Source organism: Stegodyphus dumicola, chromosome 1 (assembly GCF_044657685.1).
Source record: "Stegodyphus dumicola isolate Sdum_Otavi_A_Nest chromosome 1, ASM4465768v1".
NCBI lineage: Eukaryota > Metazoa > Arthropoda > Arachnida > Araneae > Eresidae > Stegodyphus > Stegodyphus dumicola.
Genome location: NC_140768.1, coordinates 186769052 through 186794420, shown reverse-complemented (window position 1 = coordinate 186794420; position 25369 = coordinate 186769052). Strand labels below are relative to the sequence as shown.

At 31.4% G+C, this 25369-nt stretch overlaps 1 protein-coding gene across 2 annotated transcripts in view; it reads left to right on the top strand.

The window, feature by feature from the left end:
* Window positions 1-4223: 4223 nt before the first annotated feature.
* The window catches only part of LOC118194091 (putative cationic amino acid transporter), a 415734-nt gene continuing 394588 nt past the window's right edge, over window positions 4224-25369 (top strand). For both annotated transcript variants that reach the window (XR_015043044.1, XM_085823803.1), the window contains exon 1: window positions 4224-5702. Coding sequence is in view for 1 of the 2 variants with exons in the window: in XM_085823803.1 (XP_085679929.1) it covers window positions 5585-5702 (118 nt within the window). In the remaining variant the exon portion in view is untranslated. The remainder of the gene's footprint in view (window positions 5703-25369) is intronic.

Here is a 25369-nt window from a genome sequence, read left to right as displayed (position 1 = left end):
ATATCAGTATATGTTCTGGCAATGTTCCGTGAGATGTCTCGTCTGTATCATAAATTCAAGTGACTTGTGTTCATTTAGGTGCCGAAGAAAACGTCTTTTATCTAGTTATCAACTGCATGATTATCCATTCGTCTTTTTCCTTCTCATCATGCAGTCTGAAAAATAATATTGAACTTTTTATTTCTTTGATGTGTAAGCCTTATGTCAGTTGATATAAAATTCTATCCTAGCATTTGCCGAATTAGTTAAAAGTTGTAGAAGTGGAAGCTATTTTTAGCTTTATAACTTGAAAAGCAATTTAAATGCACCTCGATTTCTTGTTTCTTTTGCGCTTCCTTTGAGACATTTGTATTGCATTTTCAAGAACATTAAAATATTTTTATCTTTTGTTTTAGGTTTTTAGGCTTATTTTAGGTCTTTTCGCTTGATATTTCGACAAGATAAAAGTTAGTCATTTAACAAACTTAAAAACAAATGCTTCTTTCACTGATTTTTTTTCAAATTTTAAAATTTATATTTCTAACTAGCAAAAAGATTGCCACTTGTGTATTTGTTTAGTCGAAGTGCCATTTCATGATTAAAAGCATTTATTACTTTTTCTTCAATCTACTATTACTTTTTTTTTTTTTTTGGTAACTCTATTTGAGCATAATGTGTCTGTTCAAAACAGTAGATTTTGAATGAGGAAACTATAAAATCTAAAAGTTTCAGTATTTAAAGCTTTTAATTTGGAACACAAATTTAAGATCATAAATAACATACCATACCACACGCCTGAGAAATATCCGTTTGCCTAGCACGGGAAACGTTAAGTTTAAATATTGCACGCAGTGTAAAGCTTTCTTTTTGAAACACACCTTCATGACTTGACGTAATGTCACATGCGGAACAGTAAAACTAAGCTACAGACATTAATAACTGCTGTACTGGAAGATACTATGGAAAGCGTAATACCCAATTTATTAAATAAGATATACTTTTAGAAATACTGATTCTAATAAATAATATTCAGATAATGATATAAAGAATTGTTTCATAACTTTGTCAGAAGTTGCTTGATCTGTTTTAGATGTAATTTATATTTGATAAGGAGACGAATTTTATTTCTTGTAGTTAAATACGTATAGTCACGAAAGTTATGACTGATCCATTTTTAACGAGCTCCAGAAGGACTTTTATGAATAGCTACATCGTTACTTCAGCATATAAAAGAAAACAAGAGTATAAATAAAAACAAGAATGGTACATAAACGTTGAAAGCACGCATTGCATCACCTGAATTGTCTGAAAGAAAAGGAAAATTCTCTTTCAGAAAAATTTAACAGAATTTATGCCTAGGGATCGCAGGGGATCTATATAAATTTTAGAAAACATTATTTTAATTATAAATAACAAATTTAAATATTCAAAATGTATTTGCTTTATTTTTTCATTTGTTAATCTAGACCGATATACTTTCCATAAAAGAATCCTTCACAAAATAATTTTATGATATAATTGAAGTTATAATCGTATGAACCTTGTAGAATATAAAAATAATTTCCATAATAATGTTGCTGAAATATAATTCTAAATAGTTCTAAATCTTTCTTGTAGTCGATAAAATTCAGCTAATGTAGAACGCGCTTTGTAAATGAAAGTCATAATAGCAATTATTCATTATTGATGATAAAATTTTCATAATTTAATATTTATATTTTCGAGCAATTTTATCTTACGCTATAGGTTCTTTACGTTACAATATAACTTGTATCTTTATAATTATTTTATTTATGATATTATTATAATAAATGAAAGATGTTTGTAATGCTAATATATATGTTTACCAATACCTTTTATTTGCTTTGTTGGCTCTCGCATTTATTACTGTTATTCAAGTAATTAGCCTGCTTGTTAGATATTTTTACTTGTTCTTTGTGATATGTAATTCTATTTATTTATTTTTATTTTCTTCTTAGATACAGTTGCCTCAGTTGGCTTCGAAAAGTTAAATTGTAACCCTGTAGGCAGCAGGGGGAAGAAATTTTGATTGACGCAGTTGAACTATAGCTCAACCCGGGGGGATTTTCATTAGCACAGTAGGAGTACACCCCCTTCAATACCTATCAGAAGAATTTCTTCCTAGAGTATGCATTTTAATTATGTTATTTCCGCAGTTTAAAGATTGATGATTTAAAATTACGAGTTCTATAATTTAATATAAAAAATAAAATAGCAATACAATGCTGCAAATTGGATTAGACAAAAATATACGTTTACAATTACTACAGAAATTAAATAAATGAATAAAGTGCATGACGTCAAAAATACACAGAAACCAAAAAATAATCAAATAAACATAAATATTTATCAGACCCTGCAACAGTAATAAAGTAACATGATCCAAGTCAATAGAGTTTGTGCTATGTTGGAAACAGAGTTGATACGTTTTTGAAACATCTGACGCAGTAATGCATTTTAAGAGACGGGATTTCAGCAAGAGCTCTTTATTTCCTTCGATCAGAGGAAAAAATCCTATGTCATGTTAGTATTAAGCGAGTCAATTACGATAACGTAAAGATTCCATTTCGATTCCAGGTGACAGAATAGACAGTCTTTCAGGAAACTGTACTACAAAACATTCAAAATAAATAACCAGTGAATACATTCCAAAAATTAGGGAAAATTTCGAGATTTATGAGAAAATTTTAAGTTCCGATTCTCAAGGACAGCTGATTTTAAATTTTAAAATTATCAATTTTCGGGGAAATATTTTAGGAAACAGTTAAATTAAAATTAAATTTTAACGAAAATCATCTGTACCGTCTAAACATTTTTACTTTCTGAATATGAAAGGTATTTATTTCTTAATAAACTATATAAATTAATTAAAACTGTTGAAATGAGAATTAAGAAATTGCTTTAAATAGAATGTAAGAAGAATACGCAATGACTTGTAGTAGAAGCTCAACGATATTTATGTTCAATATTTTTCATGTGATGCACTATGTTGAACTGAGATCATGATATGGTGTGATATCAAACATGAGCAGAAACTGCTTTAAAGGAAACATGACTTTTATTATATAAGGTGCAAATGAACACGATCTGTCTTACGTATTTTAAAGTAGCATTATATTATCCAGTGGTAAAATAATTAACAAAAAGTTCCAAACTTCGGCGCGAAACAAAAGCGTGAGGAAATATGCAAAGCCGTAGTTTCGAATATTAAATACCTTCTTGTTCACTTGCTGCAAAATAAATGATGGAAAAGGAACATACGCTAATAATGAGAACAAAAAAGAGAAATTCGAACATTTTTTTGTTAAGTGACAGAAATAGATTTCAGAAATGTGTGAAATAAAAAAAAATTAGAACTGATATTATTAACGTAGACTTAAAGATTTTTATGGATATGAAACGTTCTCAAGAAATCTGATGCACAAGCGAAAGATATCTATGAAAAAGTTTCATTGGGGAAAAAAGAAGGAGAAAATGTGGTTTCTTTTGTACTATTATGAGTGATAAAAGCTTTATAAGTTTTTATTTCCGAATATAGATCTTATATATCCTTTAATATGGTCCTTTAATAATTTAATCCTCGTCCTTTAATATGGTCTTATGTCCTTCCTTGAAAATAATGACATTTTGAAAGGTTTTAGTGGATCGATAATTTTTTTTTTCATTTGGCATGTCGTTTTCCTCTCATTTTCCCCTTATCAAGTCATTTAAAAGAAACTATAACTTCCCTTTTATAATAACATGGAGACGTATGAGTATTTTCCAAATGAAGTTTCGAATTTCAAAAAGTTAAATAATTATTCATTCAAAAATTTCCGAAAGCATAGCATAATGACTAGCATCTAGAAAGTGTTTATGCTAATTGGCTTTATAACTATTAATTGCTGTTAATTTTTGGCAATCATAAAACTTCTAAAATTTTTACAATTATTCTTCCTAACCTTCCTCGAAAACAATTTAGGTAAATTAAATGATTATATTAGTTTTACAAATCTCCATATGCAAAACCAAAACATGAATATATCACTTTTTTAATTTTGTAAATCCCTCAAGATTATTATAGTGTCCACATTTATTTCTGCTACGCAATCGTGGAATAAAATAAAATATAAAGCTGAGTTTGCAAAATCTATTCAGTATCTACTCTAACTTTCCGATAAAAGAGGATTTTGATATTAAATCCGAATTTTATTACCGATGCGCCCCTTTATTCCTAATCTCTATAAATGTCAAGGTACTCACTTTACTCAAAACCTACCGATTTAATCCATCTTTGAAGAACATATGCTTTATCCTTCGCTCTGCAAAAACTGAAAAATGCGGATGTGAAAAAAAAAAAAAAAAAAAAAAGAAAAAAAAAGAAAAAAGGAAAAAAAAAAAAAAAAAGAAAAACAGAGGAAACAGAAGATATGACTGTGATAACGATTTTCAATTTCGATCGCCGACCGATTCGTTAGGTGGCGCTGCGATCAGAATGCCGATGCTTTCGCTCTGGCCGCTCAACTCAACTCACAAATAGTTCCACGCGCCTCCAGATGTTCTCTTCTTTTGGTAGCGTCTGCCTGATTAACTTCCGTCACGTTCTCGGAAAGAACTTTTTTGGAAGTGTTATTATGTATTGTGAAAACATAACGATATATGAGAGATATTAAGACCACAATTTTTTCTTTTCTTGAAATTTCTGTGCTATAGAAGGAAGCGTATGGTGAACCGTGCTCCCTAAAACCAGAAACTGAAAGACGGGAAGTTTGAAAGTTTAGAAGAAGTAATTGCTGATAAAAAATCATTGCGGTAATTGAATTTTCTTACAAATCGAACGGTTTTTAATTTTAGCAAAATGTGCTGAGTTCTTTTCCATGCTGTTATCAATTTAGGGAATAAACTGTTTAAACTGAATTCTGATTGAAAATTTATAAAAACTGATTAATAAGCAAAATACGAATTTTCGGTAGTTTATAAGCAGTCATTTTGCTTACATGTTTAGAATATTTTTAATTCATATGTCTTTAAAGAAATTCTTAATCTAAACAGAAATTATGAGCACCTTTATCTTTGACAAACTTTGTGTAATGCAGAATAACTATTTTTAAACCTCCAAGATTTCATCTCCCAGAAATTTTAAAGAATATATCTATGTTATTATAATAAAATACTATCTATACTATTATAAAAAATAAATAAAAGTAAAAGAAGAAATAGAACATTGTCATAGTAAATAAACAAGCATAAAATGCTAACGATAATTTTTGGAGCATATGTATTTGGAAAGCGGGGAGACTTTGACATCCAAAATATATAACATATATAACAAGGGCAACGAGCATCGGTAAAACTGCCATTCCAGAATAAAGCCATACAGAAATAAAATAATATACTAAAAATAGCAAGACTACCAATAGTATAATGCGATTATTTTTCACAGTTAAGGAGACCCTCAGAGTGTTAAGATGCTGATAATTCAGCTGGAGTTTTAATTATTGATAAGAAATATTAAAGCTTTAAAAAATAGTTCTTTCTTTCGGACAAGATTTCTCAACTTGATTTTGATAAAATCATCGATGAAAGTGGACTCAACAAATAAAACATGAAGGAAGGCTTACGACAGATGTGGCGAGTTCTCACACGGAAAAAAACGAACATGTCAACTGGTATGTGGAACACGCAGATACGAGGTTTATCTATTGTTGACGTTATTTGTTTAGGTAAGTTTAGTTTACTTTTTCTACGAAAATTTAAGAGAAGAATTTCCCCATTCTAATTCGCCCTACTCACTTCCATTTTGCTTTTGTCAGTTTCATGTTTGTTTCTTTTTCCCGAAAATGAAAGAACAAATATGGCTTAAATATGATCTTATAATTAAAATATAAAAAATTTGTATTTTAAGTATAAAAAGTATATTCACGAAAATGAAGATAAGTTAATTAACTACGACTGTTGCTTTCTTCAAATAAGATAAATGCCCTAACGGGTATCATAAATGCTATATAATGTATGATCCTGATCCAGCATTAATGATGTTATTGTTACACACTGCTTGTTCGTAACTTATTTATTTCTGCCTTAAAACAACTTTATGTTTTTATCTACTGACTTTTGTCAAAAATCTAGGCATTGAAAAATATTTAGTTCATCTTTTTCTTTAATTTTCAAATGCGAACAGTATCGATTTCGATATACAAAAATATTTCACTTTTTGTTAAAAGTAAAACAAAGATTTTCAATATAAATTTCTTTTTCAGTGTAAATGATTTCGTAGTTATTTGTATACTTAGTTATTATAAAATCCAGGGAAATCAAAGTAACTTTGTTTTTAAGCAAATTCTGCTTTTTGAAATAAAGAATTGGTGGCTTAGTTCGGCCAAGAAAAAGTCATTTCTAAAATTTTCTTTTGGTTATTATTATTATGTATTTACAGCGTTATAATACGTTTATATCTTTCATTAATATAATTATTCTTAAAAGTAAACAGTGTTATCAATGTTTGAATTTGAAAGGAATTCTGTTTTAATAGTTCCGTTTATCTAGAAGAGAAAATGTCTTGCCTTACCTTAACTACAACGGGCAAGCGTTTTCGCTACAGTTTTCATTGAACAAAGAGTTCCCTTTTAAACAGATGTTAAACTAAATTTGGTCTAGACATGGCCATTTTAATACCTCGTATAACAACTGGGAGACCGTATTAAGAGTTAGATTTCGCTATTTGTCCAAAAGTAACTTTTTTAAAAATTTGAAATTGCCAAAACATGAATATTTTCGTTACTTAAATCAATTCTATAATTGAAAGTATATATCTACGACCAACTTTTGTAAAACTAAAGACCAGGCTAAGGATTTCTAAGCCCAGTAAGGGGGAAGGTATACATATATATATATATATGCATGTATATATACATATATTTGTATATATATATTTGTCCAAATATATGTATATATACAATATATGTTCAAATATATATATATATATATATATATATATCTGTGTAATATATTCAGGAGTAGGAACTTAGATGGAGTAGAAGTGTTGATCCATAATGACTAGGAAATTGGAGGCGAATGCAGATTAGATCTTCAGTTTTATTTTCAGCAAGATGTTACGGCTACACACAAGTCGGCACATTAAATGTGCCTATTACAAAATGTTTACATTTTTTATTACTTTGTAGCAAGAAAGCTGCAGCAGACAGATAGCAGTCTAGCCCGGCCAAAGCGTGAAAAGCAAGTGCGTAATGTTCAGGATGAAATCTTAAGTCAAACTGAGTGAGTTTTGGTTCTCAAAGCATTTTGATTGGATAGTTAATATTGCTGTAAAATTATTATTGGCTGCTTGAGTTTTAGTTCGGTTTACATCACCAGAATTACGTAAGAGTCATATGACATAAAGTTTTCTCGAAATGACGTAGTGCAAATATATATATATTTCTAGACCAATTTGGTCTAGAAAACATCTTGCGCAATATGCTGCAAAATAAGTAAAATAGAAATTGTAGTAGGCTCGCCTAAAAGTTACCAGGAGCTGTTGCTCCAAAAAGTTCAACACGTTTTAAAAAATTAATACACATGAAAATCAAACCATTAAACATGTAAAACATTAAAAAAACAAAATCAGATAAAAAAGTAAGCGGAAAATGGTAAATTAGCCTAACTCGACTTCCAAACTGACTTTTCAAGGGAAATTTAATTTGTTTGAACGTCGAATCAAGCTAACCCCATTACGCGTTTCGCCGAAACAGACAATTGAAACTTTTTCGCTACAAATTTTTTTTTTAAATTTAGACAAAGTGTCTTGGAAAATTTTAATAGTCTCAATTCTCTGTTCCAATTTCCCGACGCGTCCGCACAAAATGACACATTAAGGTGTTAAAATATGTTAAAACTATTCCGAAACATCTTAAATCTAGACTAAATTCAAAATAAAAATAAAAATAAAAATAAAAACAAAAATAAATGGCGGTCTGCTGCTAGTCCTAAATATACAAAACCATACGGGCTGGGCCTGCAAGCTTAAAGATTAACAATTTTATATATTTTAGAAATCTGCAATGAGAATCTGTAATTAAAATAAAAGAAAATTAAGAAGATAACAAACAAAGTGGGTCTTGCTAAGACCAAGAAAAAGTTGTAACAAAAGAAACAAAAAACTGACCTGTGGGGATGCAGAGCTCTCCCTCTTAAAACTAGTTGAAAAGTAGTTATAATTCCCTTCTGTGTACTTCAGTCGTGTGACGTATGTAGGGGGAAACGAAGTTCTGTGGGCATCAGCCAATACGAAGAGATTGTCCGTTAGCAGCAACTCGTCTCCTATTATCGAAGGGGGTCGGAAAACTCGGAAAAACGTGAAAAGATTTCAAAAATGGCGCCTGACATGTAGTTGGTAGGAAAAAAAATTGTGACTGAAAGTGAAAATGGCTAATTCAGCTAAAACTACAAAAACTTGGCCACAAAAGCAAGAGTAAAAGGAAAAAACAGTCATTTGTTAAAAAAGTCGTATTTCTTCAAGCTAGCGGGCGATCAAGCTACTATGAAAAACGAAAAGGCCCGATTTGTTAATAAAAGCAGTAAAATTGGCCATTATAGAAATTTAAAACTATTTACACAATAGTATTTAAAAGTAAAGTGGCAAAATTTTGGAGGAAAGAGAATGAAGGAACAAGAATTATCTGTACATTTTTACATTAGATTCTCTGAATCAGTCATCCATCTTAAACCGTCCTTCGGGCTTTAGGCATAAAATATCATTATCTAATTCAAAAAATCTAAAAATAGGTAAGGCTAATGCCAGCTTTTGTTAGGGTATTTTTAATTATTTTATGAGGAATTAGGTTACTTTTCAAAATAGTTACGAAGTATAGTATTTCTTCTTGTAAGTGTTTCGCAGTATTGCAAATTCTTTTTATTCTGAGTAGCTGTGAATAAATTGTGTTGAGTATGACTCTTTTGGAAATATTTGAATTCCAGTTAGTTAATTTAAGTGTGGAAAAATTAAATTCTCTTCTTTTGTCGTAAACTTTAATAAAATTGTAATCTATAATATGTAAATCAAGGTAGACTACATTATGCTGTTCTGTATTTGTTTTATTTAGTTTTAAGCATGCAGGGTAGATATTAGCTACTTCTGTTTTGTTGTAGTTATTAAATGCAATGACATCATCAATATATCTGTAGATGTAATGGTAAAAGATACGTTCTTCTGTACTGAGTGAACGGACATAGGTCAATTCTTTTGTAAACAGGAATAATTCACAGACAGAGCTTGAAAAATTACCGCCCATAGGGATTCCCTGCACTTGTTTATAGATGCTATTGTCAAATTGAATAAAATTATTGAAGAGCACGCTGGAGAGGAATAGTTGCCATTTTTCGTTGCCGAGAATGGTAGAAATTTGCGGAAATAAATCTGGAAGAGCAAGTAAACTTGTAAAAATTTCTTCAAGTGCTAGAGAAGTATAGAGGTTTTCAAAGTCGTAGCATTGGATATGGTCTATTTTAAGTGAATTCATAGTTTTAAGAACTAGTTCGTTACTAGAGATCATCCTGTTGCAATGCAGACCCTCAAAATCATAGTTATTAATTAGGTCACGTATCATACGAAGTTTTTGTGCAAAGAGAAAATCTATTTCTTTGAGATAACTTTTGGTACTATTAGCTATGAACCTGAATTTTATTGGAGACTTATGAAATTTAGGTAGGCATAGAGATTGGCAAATCTGTGTTATACTTCTGGGATTGTATTTTTAGTCTTTTATGGAGTGCTTTAAATTTATTGAGAAGAATCTGAGCACTGGTAGTGATTTTTTGGTAAGTGCAGGTGTTATTTAACTCTTTATGCAGAAGGTTGAAGTAGAATTGTTGTCAAATAACACTAAAATTGTTGCTTGCTTTGTCAATCTTCGTGATGATAAAGTGATCTTGCAATTTTTGAATTAGATCCTCCAGACGTTTTTTATTGTGTAAAGAGTTGAAACAAGGTGACTTCAACAGCAAACGTTGAAATTCTTTAATAAGTGCAGCTTTCCATTCAAGAAAAGTTGTAGTGGGTAAATTGGATCTATTACTAGCTAAAATAATAAATTTATCAAGATCATTATTGAATTGTTTGAAGCAGACGTGTCTATTAATACCGAAAGTAGGACGAAATTTGGTGCCAAGTTGCAAAAGGGTACGTAATTCTATATATATATATATATATAATTGTTTCATAAGAATAAATTGAATTTAATTAAAAAAATTAAATTTAAATACATATTTAATTAAATATTCTTTGCGCCATTGCTACTCTACGGTCATTCACATATGCATTTTTTAAAAAATTGTTTAATTTAATTTTAATTTATTAAATTAGTAGATTTATTTTCATGGATAGATTTTGCACTTGATTTGCTTGTGCTTCTGAATTTAAATGATATTGTAGATTAGTTCGAGAATTAAATATTTTACATGTTTGCACATTTTTTAAAATTATTTTAAATTATTTTGGCTTTTTCCTTTTTTTAGAATTTAATTTTTTTTTTACTTTCATACGTATTTGTTAAGAATTTAAATTTGTTTAAATTTAAATATATATATATAAAAATTCAAAATATGATAAATTTTCAGCTGCTTAAATGCGCGAAAATACTAAGCATGTTCATATTTTAATTTTTAAAATGATTTTTTTGTAATTATATACCTATATAAGTATGTATAGCAGTCCCGCAAAGAAATTTGCAACGTTCTACGTTATATCATATACAGAGGTCATCCAAAATAATATTCAAACTGGATGTGAGAATAGTCAAAATGGATATTTTCGTTGAAATATGAAACCCGAAATTTTTGATTGCATGTATTATGCATTTTATGATTGCATGCACTTCGTACAAGAGCAGGCACAGGAGAATGCAATAATTCCTTATAACTCATCCAGGTAACAGAATGAATCACTAAAAATCATTTTGTCTGAAATTCTTATCCACATTTTATAAGTGTTTTTATATCACAATTATCAAAAATAGAATTAAATTATAGTTTAGCGCTGTGTACCGTAAAATTCCGAACTCTTATCACCTTGTCCTCTGCGTTCAAAATAGAATAAAACTCTTACAAAGGAATTTATGGTAATAAAATATTTTAAAGCCTTTATATACATTTCAGCTTAAAATTGTATTCTCAAAATAAAATACATATTTAAGATAGTGTTTTTAATTGAACATATAAATATAATTTTACGATATAGAAACGAACGATAGAGCTTTAAATTTTGACACTCGTCTTGAGTTGAGCAGTCGGGATATAATTTCCTTTTATTAATTTATTAAATTATAAAAATAAATTAATTTTAATATAAAATTAAATCTTTTTTTTTGTTAATACTTTTGCCTTCATTAATACTTTTGTGCTTTGGATTTCCTCGGAAGCAGCTAAAATATATTCTTCGGGTTTTCTACAGTTTGTTGCGAGCCTTTCAAACTATTATCCGGTCAAAATAACAAAAACCGCACAGCTGCTATTACATTGTGAAAACTTTAGACTTTACTTTATTAATATAAATTTCAACGCACCCAAAATATGTGAACACAAGGAACAGCTATTTTAAAGTTTTCATGAAGTTAAGTATTGTTTAATTTTGCAAACGATCGGTTCTGTGCATTATATGATTGGCCAAGTGTAGCATAGATAAAGTTAAATACTAGTAGAAATGAAAATTTTATTACAGTAAACTCTAAGTTATAGTAATTATTAGTAATCTTCTTAAAGACTTAAAGTACACTCTTTCGTACTAAATATTTTAGAAGACTTAATACTGAATCTATTTAAACCGCTATATGTTACATAGTAAACTTTACATCAAAATGCATGAATGATATAATAAATATTAAAAAAGTATTTATAATTAAAAGTATTACCAATTATTTGCTCTTAATTTATTGCTCGTTTTCAAAGGTTATTATTAAATGCGTTTATTTAAAGCTAATGTTTTCTGAGTCCCAGCACCCAAAAAACAAATTACTTAACGTGATATGTACTGAATAAAATTTCAGTTGTTTGGAATGCATGTGTTGAGTTTCATATTTAAAGCAACCGTAGTAACAACTTTCGTCAAGTAATTTAGAATTAATTTGTTGCTGCCACACGCAGGGTTAAAACTTGCGTAGAAAACCTTTTCAAATGCCATAGACACCTTTCTTGAAGCACCCGTTTTGCTTCTTTACGCATGAGAATGATTCAGAAGCGTGTTTATACGTTTAAAAAATACGTTTCATGTTTCATGTTAGTAATGTTAGCGTGCTAACAAGGGAGGAAACATCTGCAAAGCAGTTTAAAACTTTTAAGCAAAAATGATATCTTTATTTCTTGTCTGAACAGAAGGAAACATCGCCAAATTACAAAAACACGCTATAACAAAAATACGTATTTTCCTAAGTATTTAAATAAGAAAAATTAAATGGGACATTTGCACTTTCATATTTTGGATTTATTATGTTATGGCTAAACACACTTAGGGTATCTGAGTAAAAGGAAGGATACTTTCGTGCTGAATGTTATAAAGAAACTGGCTCGTACTTCCGTTACATTTAATGTAAAATATCAAGTCGTTCGTTCAACAAGTTCAGTATCCAGTATTTGTAAACATTTTGAACCGAAGTATTCAGCAATCATATCCGTGTGGCTGCTGGCGGCCGTACCAAGAGTGCAAAGATTTTATATTCTCCCATTTTTGCAATTTTTCCTTCATTCGAATCTTGAGAATTCTACCTGAAATTCCATTATTTTTTTAGCTCAAAACTTTTTGAAAGTTTAAATTTACTTACACAAAGCGAAAAGTTGTTTTTTTTTTAAGAAAGAAATGCGAATGTTGTAGTTTTAGTGCTAACTGCCACTAGTATCATTTCATAATGGCTTGAATACCAAATCCTTAAATACTTAGAGGAAAGCTAGGTATTCGTTCCTGCGTAGTGTTTCCTCGTAGTGTTCTTTAATGAACGGGGCGGCAGTTCAGATATAAAGCTCTATATCTACTGTTTAAATACGCTAACTTCTAGACAGTTGTTAGTATAACATAAGTTTAATAACCTGCTTATTTATGCTGTCAAGTTTTTTTTCTCACTATGCGTATAAGGTGAAATTTAAAAACTGAAAATATATTCAGGATAAAATCTCATCGAGCACTTCACTTTGATAAAAACAAATCCTGAGCATATATGGAAATATATCCAGATAGTGCTTTTTGAAGTTCGAAGATTTCTGTATTTAATATCATCAACAATGCAATACCTAAGATAAAAGAGTGATCTTTGAGAAGGAATGTAAAATGTGTGTGTATAGGCACCAGCACTCCAGAGAGCACTATATTTGGGAATATCCGTTTCTTTCAATCATTGGAGAAAACCATTGTGCCATTGGCACCTGTATTGCACGTCTACCAGTATTTGCACCAACATTTCTAACGAAAGATTGATTCCACAATACAAATTGTGTGCTTGCACTTACACAAATTACGAAATGTATTATTGAAAATGAAATCGCGGTGACTGTAAATGATTAATCATGTTATACGAGGGAATAGTAAGCATTTAAGTGGAAGTAAAAAGTAGGACAAGTTCTCTCTACAGTTTTAAAGCTCTGTCTATAATTCAAGAGCATATCAAGTTTCCTTTCAAAAATCTGTATATATAGCATGTATTATATATATTTTTCTTTCTTTTTCTCTAGTATTGCATTATTTTACATATTTAAACAAGGACTAGTGAGTCCCATTGACACAGATAACAAATTTTACAGTCTAGCGCCATTAGTCTGCATACCTGACAATTTCGACAAGAGGCTCAGAATTTTCTAGCCAAGCTCTTCAATGAACAGGACGATAGTTCAAAATATAAGCAGATAGATGAAAACTTTTAATACATTTTCGCTTACCCCACCACATGCTCCTATGATGCAATTGGTAATATGTCAGCCAAGAAATCGAAAGATCCGGGGTTCGAAATTTTTCAAGAACATAGTTAATTTTCTCTCGTTTCCTGTTTCAAAGACTCTAAAGAATGTGGCGCCTCATTGAATTGTGCTCGACAATAGATCGTCATCATCTGGTTTTGGCGTCTGAGTCTCCTTTTAAGTGAGGCAGAATAAAAGTAAATTTTACTTCGCTGCTGCGTAATCTCATGGTGTAATTTGTAACACATACTCAGCAGATGGACGATTCGAAACTCTCTTTTAAAATAAATTCTGAGAAAATATTAAATATTTAATCTGTAACTTCGGCATCTTTCGCTGAGATAAAATTCTTAAAATGTATACAATCGAAAACTTTAATTAGCCTCATTAAATTTACTAAATTTGATTTGCACCATTTTAATAAATTTAGGTGAACTATTTAAAGGAATTTTATTCGTAAATCATTTTTAATTGACAGCAGACTATAAATTTTGCTTTGTGTAAGAATTTAAATATTAAATGCTTTTTCCCCTTTTTCATCTTCTGCTTCTTCGAATAAGCAAAACGATTCCGAATTCGAAATATGTAAAAGATTAAAAAAAACCTTTAAGTTTCAAATTCTGTTTCGAGAAAAATATAGGTTTTTCCTGCCTTTAAAAGAAATTTTCAGTAAAGTTAGCGAGAGCAAAGGGTCGTAAATTTAACAAAAAATATGAGTGCAATTAGTGAAAGACATATTGTGCTATAATAAATCATTTCCCAAAAATATTCAAAAACTTTACGGAAAAATGGTAATTAAGTATTTATGGCGTTTTGTTAATCGAAATCAAGTATTTTAACCACACATGTTTTGCGGATAGTTGTCACACATGTTTAGAATTAAAGTGTATTATTTAATTAAATGACCAATATTTTCTGCATTTTGTTTTAATATTCTCTTCTTTTACTATACATCCACGCGCAGTGTTCTTATTTTATCTCTACTATTAAATAAAGAACAATCTTAATGTATGTATGTAAGGTACGTATTTTTGCAAGCTAGCAGTTTCCTCGCACTGCTCCAGCACAAGAGGCGGCACCTAGGCCCACCAGATTTAAACACACATAGGCCTCCATCTGATCATGTACACTTCGAAGCTCGCATTTTGAGTTTTGTTTGAAGTTGGTTTTTATTATATTTTGCGCGAATTTAACGTATTTTTGATTAAAAACTCCGCGATTTATTGGCTTTGTGTTGCCACTCAGCAAAGCATAAGAAATTTACGTTCGAAATTTAATCGGAAACTCAAACGATCAGTGCCATTGGCACCTGTGCTCTAGAAAGGCTTCTCCTTGGGCCCATACCGTTGAACATTTATGTGAACGTCATTTGACAGCAATGGTTTTACACCAAGCACTACACTAGCAATGTACGCCTACGATACAGCAGTGTATTCACAAAATGCAGTTCTGAAGGCAGTCGTAAGACATTTACAAAACCATTTTCATGCATGTGAGACCTGGTTAATCAAGTGGAAAATGCAAATAAATGTTAGAAAGTAAGTGGCAATTCTATTCACAAAGTGAACAAAAATAAACTGGAACGTATATCTTTATGGAAATATTCTCTCCTGGGGTAAATAAGTCCCTTATCTCGGGGTGATCTTCGCTAATACTCTCATATAGACCACACACATTACATCTGTTATTCAGAAGCTTCGAGCACGCAAAGTTAGACTTGTCGTACTATAGTTGTTCAAAACAGCGATCTTTCTGCAAATAACAAAATACTCATTTGCATAGCCATCTTATGTTACATGTTATTTATGCCTAACCTATCTGGACATATTCAAACCACACTAATCGAAATCAGTTACAAATTGCACAAAATATTGTTCTTTGAAAAATTTGCAATGAACTTGGTATAATGGTATATTCATAATAATACAATACACTTTGCATCTTAAATATATATACTCTAAACTAGCCAAGAAATTCCTCGAAAAATCTTTTATTAATAATGAATGTGGTAGCAATTATGATACATACGATGTTCTGTAAATCGCTTCAGGGTCTTCCTTAATGTAAATATGCCTAAAGGAAGCAATTATTAGTTGGGTTCTTTTTTTTTTTTTTTTTTTTTTTTTTTTTTTTGCTTTTATTACTTATGTTTAATACAGAAATGTAAACGTAGGAAATTTCTAATTTTGTTTACTTAGCATAATGACATTCTTTGAATTGGCATAATTAAAAAAAAGCAAATTATTTGACTGGAACAGTGCCTCAGACACTGGTGATTCCACTATTCCAATCAAATGTTTCTGAATGATTACTCTTTTAAAATTTTCTCTCTGATTTTCGTATCTACGACATTCGAATTCATAAATACGAAAATAGTTCCATCTTCTACCTTTCTCGCTCAAATATTTTATTGCTGTATGTCTAGCAAGAGTTCGTTTACTTTTAATCTCACCTAAGTTTCATTCATCTAGCCTAGTTATTTAAGTAAAATCCGTAGTAGACAATACTACTGGAAATTAGTAGGAAAAGAAATGCATTCTTTGTAGCCAAAACTAGCTGTAATTTTGAAGCAGTGGCTTTAAAGAGCCAAACACCTAAATTATCTAAATTCGTATAAATATATTTTCTCACCTTAACAACTAATACGGCATGTATGACATTATAACATACCGAATTCTTCGACAAGTAACGTACGACATTCTTCGTACAATGCAAATATGCAAAGATGATGAAAATTACATTGAAAATGTAATATGGTGATTAGAAGAGCACGTGAAAATTATTATACAAAGACGCAATAAAAGACACTTAGTTTTGTTTATTTCTAGTAAACAATGGACATTTATTTTTAGTAATAAACCTTACCTTACTTAGTTTTCTTAATAAACCAAGTAACTAATGAGACCAAGGAACTAAGCATGCAACTAATGAGACTTCTGATTCGTTGAGTGCTTTAAGACAAATTTAATTTTTGTTTCTACTTTAATATTCCTCAGACTTCATCTTGACTGCACTCGACCAGTTAAAAAACTCATTAGTTTCTAAGACTCATAGTATATTTAAATTAAGGAGACACAAACTGTTTTCAATATTACTAGCGAAGTTTTAAAATTAGGAACAAATGACTTCTAAGTGCGTGCAATATGGTAGAAGCGTTAATATGAATAATATATGAATGCTCAGTTATATCATTTTCCACATATTCCTCTCTAATGTTTGTTTTCTGATACTTTATTTTTAACAGCTTTTTGAAAGTTAAATTATAAAAAGAGCATATTTGACTATATGATAAAGCGAGTGATGTTTATTACTAGAAACCTTTCTTCGTCTTGCGCTCTTTGAGCAATGGTGTTGTGCCATTTACATTTTAATTCAGTTATAGAGAGTTCGTTTATAGTGGACGTTACATTTAATTATAATTGACAAATTTCCTCTGAAAAATCGTTGGTGTAAAATAGTATAAAGATAAATATAAAATAAAACATAAACTGGCATTACAATTAAAGCAAAGAAGCAGCTTTAGATTGGCGGTAGCCTTTCAATAAATCTCCAAGAGCCCTATTCTATAGAAGGAAAACAAATTTTCCCAAGTTGTTAGAAACACCAAACATTTATCAGAAAATCAACGGAATGAAGAGAAAAGTAAAAAGGATGGCTATGCCATATATTGAAGATAACATTTATAAAAAGAGATATTATAATTTTGGAAATGCTGAGAAGACTTGGATTGGAATTAATGCTTTTAACCATGGAAGACCAATTTTCGAGACAACAACAGTTTTTAAGCAAATCAAATCAAAAATTGCGACCAGTTATTATTCGAATAAATATTCTGTAATTAATTACACCAATTTCAGTTCCTTTCTTCTGAACGTTTTTGAGATTCTCACATATCAACTGTTGATATTTTATTATTATTTTTCTCTTTAAAATGCACTTCCTCTTTGCTCCGGGCATTGATTTATCTATATATTTGTTATGACTTTTCCCACCTTTCAATTTTCTCTTTTTTTCATTTGGTGTAAATCTATTTTTATCTTTATTTTTAGTTTATATTCTGCAATGCTACGCTTCCAGTGATGCCCTTTCAAGTACTGTTGAATTTTATGATGCATCTGTTCAGTTGCAGTGAGAAATTTACTCACCTTTCTTGTATTTTATTTAAGGTGCTAATTTCCACCTAAACTAATGAAATGTTTTCTAAAAATAACATTAGAAAACTTCTACTGGCTCTCGTTTCGTTATAACAAGGGAAGAGTGGACAATTATCGAAAACCTTTCATTCTTGGAGACCCTAAAATATATTTCTTCTAATAACATAATGGTCGAGATTGCAACACAAGTGAAAAACCTGAAAGATAAAACAGCATTTCGTTTAGTTGTACATTTGTTCGTGTGTATAAGGGTGTTGTTGGGAACGAACGCGCCGATTTTCTTGCAAAAAATGCCATTAAGCAAGAAACTATCATTCTTGTCAATATACCTAAATCCTTTTGTAAGAAGATCCTGAATGATAGTATTATGGAGCCGTGGAATCAAGAGATTTTCACCTTCCATCAAAATGAGATTGTTATGTCATCATGTTTTTACAAATTATAATGTTACCCAACGGAACTGGTCATGGAAACTTTAAAATTTATCTGAGCAGATTTATGCTGGGTCCAGAGACGTTTTGTGATTGCAGCTTCGGTGGGGACGAAAATGTTGAACATGTGCTTCTTCTATGTTCCAAATATGACAATGAAAGAAAGATCTGGAAACTGACATTGAAAAATATTAATATTATCTCGCCTCAAGATTTTCACCAGTTTATTTTCGAGAGTTTTAATCAATTCATTGTAAATTTTTGTAATACTCTATAATTTCTTTTAAATTTATCCTTTACTATTTATTGTTCTGTATTATTATTTTATTTTAAACCTACTTCTATAAGCCCCATATGATACTTTGTGGTATATGGAGAATTCTTTGTGTTTTAGTTTAAAATGTATCTGATTAAATAAGAAAACATTTTGAGAGTCTGACAGATTCACAGAAAGGAGGCAATATCTGTGAAAATATGAAAAAATAATAACTTGATAAAAGCAGTTTACTCAAGATCGTAAATAGTGCTCCGTTTCTGGGGAAAGTGGTTAACGAAAGACAATAAAGTTAGCACTGAAAGACGACAAATTACAGAGCTAAGATCAAATAAGCTACCCTTGGCGGTAAAGCATACTCTAGTCTAGTTATATTACTCATTTAAATTGAAGTTTAAAACAAAAAAAGAAATAGGTTTCATGCAATTTTTTATCGGACCTGAAACTACCAGTTAGTGTGAAAGCTGCAGCAGACATAAGCAAACGTTTTGACTCCTGTGCAGCATCAAAACAAAAGCGTTAATACATTCAGAATGTTCCGGAGTATTTTCCCTTTAATGCGACTTTACAATGAAGACAGTTTAAGATGCAAGATTCAAGAGAAGTTTCTGCCGTAATATCAACCGTGAAGTCTTTTTTTTTTTTTTAGCCTAACATATTAAAGCACTTACTACTTTGTTCCTCGTGGTTTGGAAAACAATTCAGTCTTTAAATGAGTGTTTTTTAGCGCGAAGATGAAGCACCTCGTTTAATCTGATATTTTATGCTGTCAGTAGTATTTTTGCGTTGTGTATCAGTTAATACTTTCGTAATAAGGTCTAATAAAACTCATGCTGCTTACGTACATAAATAAGCCAAACAGACTTTGCGTTATATGGCGTTGAATTTACGTTTAAATCTATCTAACGTCCTTTCACTCCTGAAGCAAGAAAAGCCTTATTCTAGTACTTAAGATGCAAAGCTAGACAACAGAACCTACTGTAGACTCCTTATGTACACTGAGTTATTTATTCCCATATCCTTCACGAATGGGCATATGGAATAGGTCTCAATATCAAGTTTGGAGTATTCTTGGTGGATCGAGAATCTACAGATCATGCAACAGAATAAGAATTTACAAAAAAGTAAAAAGACATTTTAGCGTACCTTTATAAGGTATTATCTGCCTCCTTTATGCATGCCTTCGTGGTGTAACGGTAGCACATTCGGCGCGTATTCGAGAGGTCCAGAGTTCGAATCCCGGAGATGGCATTGCTGATTTTTTCAATTTAGTTGTTTCAAAAAGAAAACCTAACGATTCTACAGTGGTGCCCGAACTAAAAGGTTGTGGATGATGAATCAGGGGTTTAGATTCGAATCCCGGCGAGGGCATTGCTCATTTTTCCTCTCACCTGCTTCAAAACTAACTAAATGACTCTACACATTGAATAAATCTAAGTAAAATACCCGATTCCACATGATGCCGGTGTACCAATACGCAGCCCTAACATATTTCAGACTGAATACATTCGATGAAGATGATAAACAGGAAACAGAGCAGCTTTCGAAGGTACACGATCCGGACTTTTCCCCAACATTTTCCATCAGTTGCCAGAGAGCCGCATAAAATAACACATGTCTGTAAGGTTCTGTTAATGCTCTGAAGATCCTATAAATTGGAAACAAGTTATCGCTTTAGTCTGAAGCAGTGATAAGTCATAAAAACGTTTAAACAACATTTTAATTTAAGTCTCAGATGAACAGAAGGCAATACGTGTGCAACAGGATGCACACGTATTGCCTTCTCCACTAATCCTGGATATTTAAACTAACATAATATTAAAAGTCAGATGTAGGTAACATAGTCTGAGATACATTCACAACAGACTACTTAACTTGGTTCATGCTAATCAATGGCGTGCATTGTAAAAGTCGGCTAACAAAATAATAAACCGGAATAATTATGGCAGAGCTGGTGACAATAAGTAACAGCACGGCGAGACCCCGGAGGCAAAGCTGGCTTGTGCTTTTAAATTTTGCATTGTATTTTTTGCTAGCATTATACGTTTCGTCCCTATACTTAGTATAAAGGCGGACAGGGACTGCGATGGTTGCGCCCGCTTGGACGGGGGTCTATGAACCAGAGATATCACAACCCCGTAAGGCAAGTTCCAGGTCGGGGATCTATGTCTAGCGTTCTGCCCAAAACTCTAACTCTGAAGCATTTAAGCCCTCAGCTTGAACAACCAGAAACTAATTTGTATTCTACAGAGAACTATGGATCATTTATTATTAAATAAAGCTTCACTTCATAATAACTGGTTAATTAACATAACATTATACAAGGGTAATGTTTTCTCTTCACTGCCTGATGCCTATGCTGTTGATCTCAACGAAATTTATGAGACCATGAAAAAACTTATCTGCAAAAGGAATTTGAAAAATTTAGATGGCAGAGTTTCTGTTTTACTGTTAAAGGTACTGCTTACTTGTTGGATTTACAGATACAGGTACAAAGCGGCACCTGTGCATTCCCGCAGGTCCGCGCAGAGGGCTGATGAGGGCAGCGTTTCTAAGTTCACAAAAAGATTAAACAAAATACACTTGTTTCCTGTGTGTGGGAGAGTCGTGCTTGGAATATACTATATTGCAAAAGGAAAGATTGGTTTCACACAGATTCTCATCCAATATACATAAAGGTATTTTACAATGACTTAAAAATCCAACAAAGATATTCCTTCCCTGATTTTATATCAAATTGGTATTGATAAATAATTGGTGGAACTGCAGAAAAATGACCTACCATTTGCATACCTACGCAAAACATTTCCACACTTCAGTATGGATACCATAAAAGGAAAAAAGAGGCATATTTGTTGGGTCTGAGGTACATGATTGGTTATGCGATTCTAAATTCAAACAGCAGTTTAACTATAGCTAACAAAATGTGCGGGATTAATTTCCAAATACAAGTACATGGGTTTTCATTTCAAATTCTTTACTCGCAATTGTGTTATGTCAAGAATGAGCACATGGAACACGTTTTCATTAGTCAATTTAAAATCAAGAATTGAATTGAAAGCACTGTTTGCTAAATACAAAGGAATTACTCTAGTAAGTTAAAGTACTCATTTTAAAGGTGGGATGTAGCTTCTAAACAAGATCCGCCTTAGAAAATAAAATTCACATTCGTATTCAAAAGATACAGTTTAGTAAATAACGTTTATTTTATCACTGAAACAGAAAAAAGTTAAATTTATAGAACAGCGATATATATTACTATACAAAACATAAACATCAAATTTATTTCAACATCGTATAACCATGAAATTGCTAAAAAGAGCATTTTGATAGTTAAAAGGCAACTCAGCAAGGTGAGGCATATGCAAATATCAATCATGGACCTTATAAGAAATAGACCAACCCAAATGGCTTTTACCCCTCTTCTGACGCATTCCTGGCTGTCACCTTGACCACATCCGGAGGAGTAGGGACGACTTGCAGAAACTTACAATTGTTGGCTATTGCAGTTTGTATAATTGTCAAGAAAAAGTTGGTTGTAGCCCCTCATTTCACAAATTAGAATTTTTAGATATTTTTATTTTTGAAACTGATATTGATTTTCAAAAATTTAGCATATTTGTCAAGCATAATTAACGTTCCAAATAATTATAAAGCTGTTGCATGGTTTCAGGCCTGGATATTTTTTTAGCTTTTCCTATGCTGTAAAGAAATTTGTAACTACTTCTTTTAGAAAATAATATTTTTACTCTGAACTAATAGAAAATTTCAAACAAAGAATTTTCTCTTGTAATTTTTATGCTTTTTATTGGTGTAAATAAGTCAAAAGTACTAAAATACCTAAAAATGAATTTTTGAAAGTTTTTGCTTAAAATTCTAAGTTATGCTGCTTTTTTAAGGTTATAGATGAATATTATAGCATATTTTTATAAAGGAGTTTTATTTCAATTATATTTCACAATACATCTCATAGCGATAAACTCTTTTAACACCTTAATAATTTTTATACATTTATTGTAATGTCAAAATTGTGAATTGATTGTGCTAACATTTTACAGCGATTATTTTCTTGAATTTAATTCTAGTTCTGCATAAGATTTTTTTATTTACTGTGAATTTAATTTGTTAGCCCAAAGGGGCGGTAGTCCAGATAGGCTATCAGTTTCGAAACGGCATTTTGCGCTATTTCATGATAAACGTCCGTTTCACTTTGCAAATTGTTGCCACCAAATATTATCGTTTTGTATTATATTTAAAGAAGTTTAATAGTAATTAATTTACATGAAAACATGTATGTTTCTCGCACTGTGAAAAAATGACGGTATCTAGAGACATCAATTTTTGAATAACGTAATCCTACACCCGAACAGACGAATTTTGAATTTGTTTTAATCCATTTCATATTTTGTAAAACTTTAACGAATTTTTTATTAAGAAACTCAACGAGTTCAAAGAGAGCAATGGCAATTTTACTGTACGGAAAATAATATTTTTATCTCCAGCGCGGAAATTCTAAAGATATGCTGTTTTGAAATATTTTGTGATACTGCTGTTGAATTTAATTTTGTGTGATTTACGTGCGCAGAACATGACATTCAATAAATTGAGGTAACACACAAAGCGTTAAAAAACGTCCCTTTGAGCGTAACATAAAATCTGAGTGCTTCCAGATTTTATTTATTTATTTATTTATTTATTTTCATTACACTGAGAAAAGTTTATGCTCCTAGTTTTATGAATTATTAAAGTAAATAATCATCTTATGATGTTAATAATTAATGATCTATGGTCAAATAAATGATCGTCTTGTAATGTTATAATAATTTTAAAAACCACTGCCTGAAAATGCTCATAAAATTTAAAATATATATCAGTTCTTTAATTTTGCTTTATTTGTTTCAAAGCTTGATGTACTATCATTCTTATTTAAGTTTACTTTATTTGTACTCAAAAGTAAATTCACAAATGTTGTGTTTAGAGTTTTTACTTTTTTACCAAAGTAAAGATGTTTATACAAGAATTACGCGTGAAAAGAATGCGCAAAATGCAGTAAAAAGTGCTTTAAGGAGATATATTAAATCTTATTTGAAAAAACTGTGACTTTCATAATCTCATCACTTAAACAACATATCATATTTAATAATTAAAACAACTATGTAATTCAAACGCCATAGGTTTCAGTGTTATTCAGTGTTAAAGTAAAGCAGCATATCATCCCTACTCTTTCTTGCCGACATGTGGGTGACCCGGGCCCCGTCCACTGGGTTAGTCTATCTCTAATAAGGTCCATGATATCAGTACCATGATGTCAGAGGGTATGTCAGGGCACGCAAAACATGATGAGGCAGCGCTCCCAATGCAAGACAGCGTGAAGACAAGAAAGAAAGGCGCATTATCAGGCATTCTTCCGCAAATGAAAGTGAAAATGTACGTGAAGCATGGCTAAAAAACATCACGACGCCTTAGTGGTAGAATAATTGATACGTTTTAGAAGGGGCGCAATTTGACTTCTGTCTCCCAAGAGTGTAGAAATGATTAAAATGTTGTTTCATGAGCATGGAAAGCCTTACAAATAACAGGTACAACTATAGAAAAGTTTAGTGGCAATTGACGAAGCAAACCAATGGTGGCTAATGACTGATATATCGCCGAGCAGGCGTAAAAAGATCAAAACCAGACGACATTGCTCAGCAGTTTCGCACAGCAATAAGACCATAGTTGTCTCGGTTTACTACGGCAAGAAGACTTCATGTAAGCCACCTATTCGCTCACTGTCCTGAGCGCTACTTACTTCTGATAGCAGCCCATCGGAAGCACTATTTACAGTCGCGCAGAGAACATAAAAACTGGATTTTCAGTTTGACAGATCATTCTTGGCACCGAGTGATATAGACAGAGATAGGGACATGCTTTGGTCTACCTAACATCAGGGAAAGAGACAGTTAGGGTGGGGTCCTTGACACTTAGCCGACAACCGCTTAGCCGACGGGACACTTAACTAACATTTAGCTGACACGGACATTTAGTCGACACGGACACTTAGCCGACAGGACATTTAGCCGACACGGACAGTTAGCCGACAAGGACACGTAGCCGACAGGACAGTTAGCCGACAGGACAGTTAGCCGGCACGGACAGTTAGCCGACAGGACATTTAGCCGACACACAGAATTCGCCGTCAGGGCATTTAGCTACGGGACAGTTAACTGTCGAGACATTTAGTCAACAGGACACTAAGCCGACAGTGATGACACTAAGCTGATGCGTACCCAATAATTATTTAAATTTACAATCAATTACAAAATTTTTCGACTTCTCCGTAAGTTCAATATTTAAGTTATTTTTTTCACTTATCAGTAAAATTCAGTTTTCGATTCTTGAAGATCTCATACGTGCTTTTAATTATTGTGTTAATTTAGCATTGTTTGACAAGTATCATGCTGTTTGGTGTATATTGGCTAAATTGAAAAAGCGCTGAAATTTCTCGTCAAGGAATATGAATTAAATTTCGAAAGGAAAAAGATTTTTTTTTAGCTAAGTACGGCGGTTACTTAATTACATTTTAATATGGGATCTTCAAAAATTACTCGTAAAGCTTC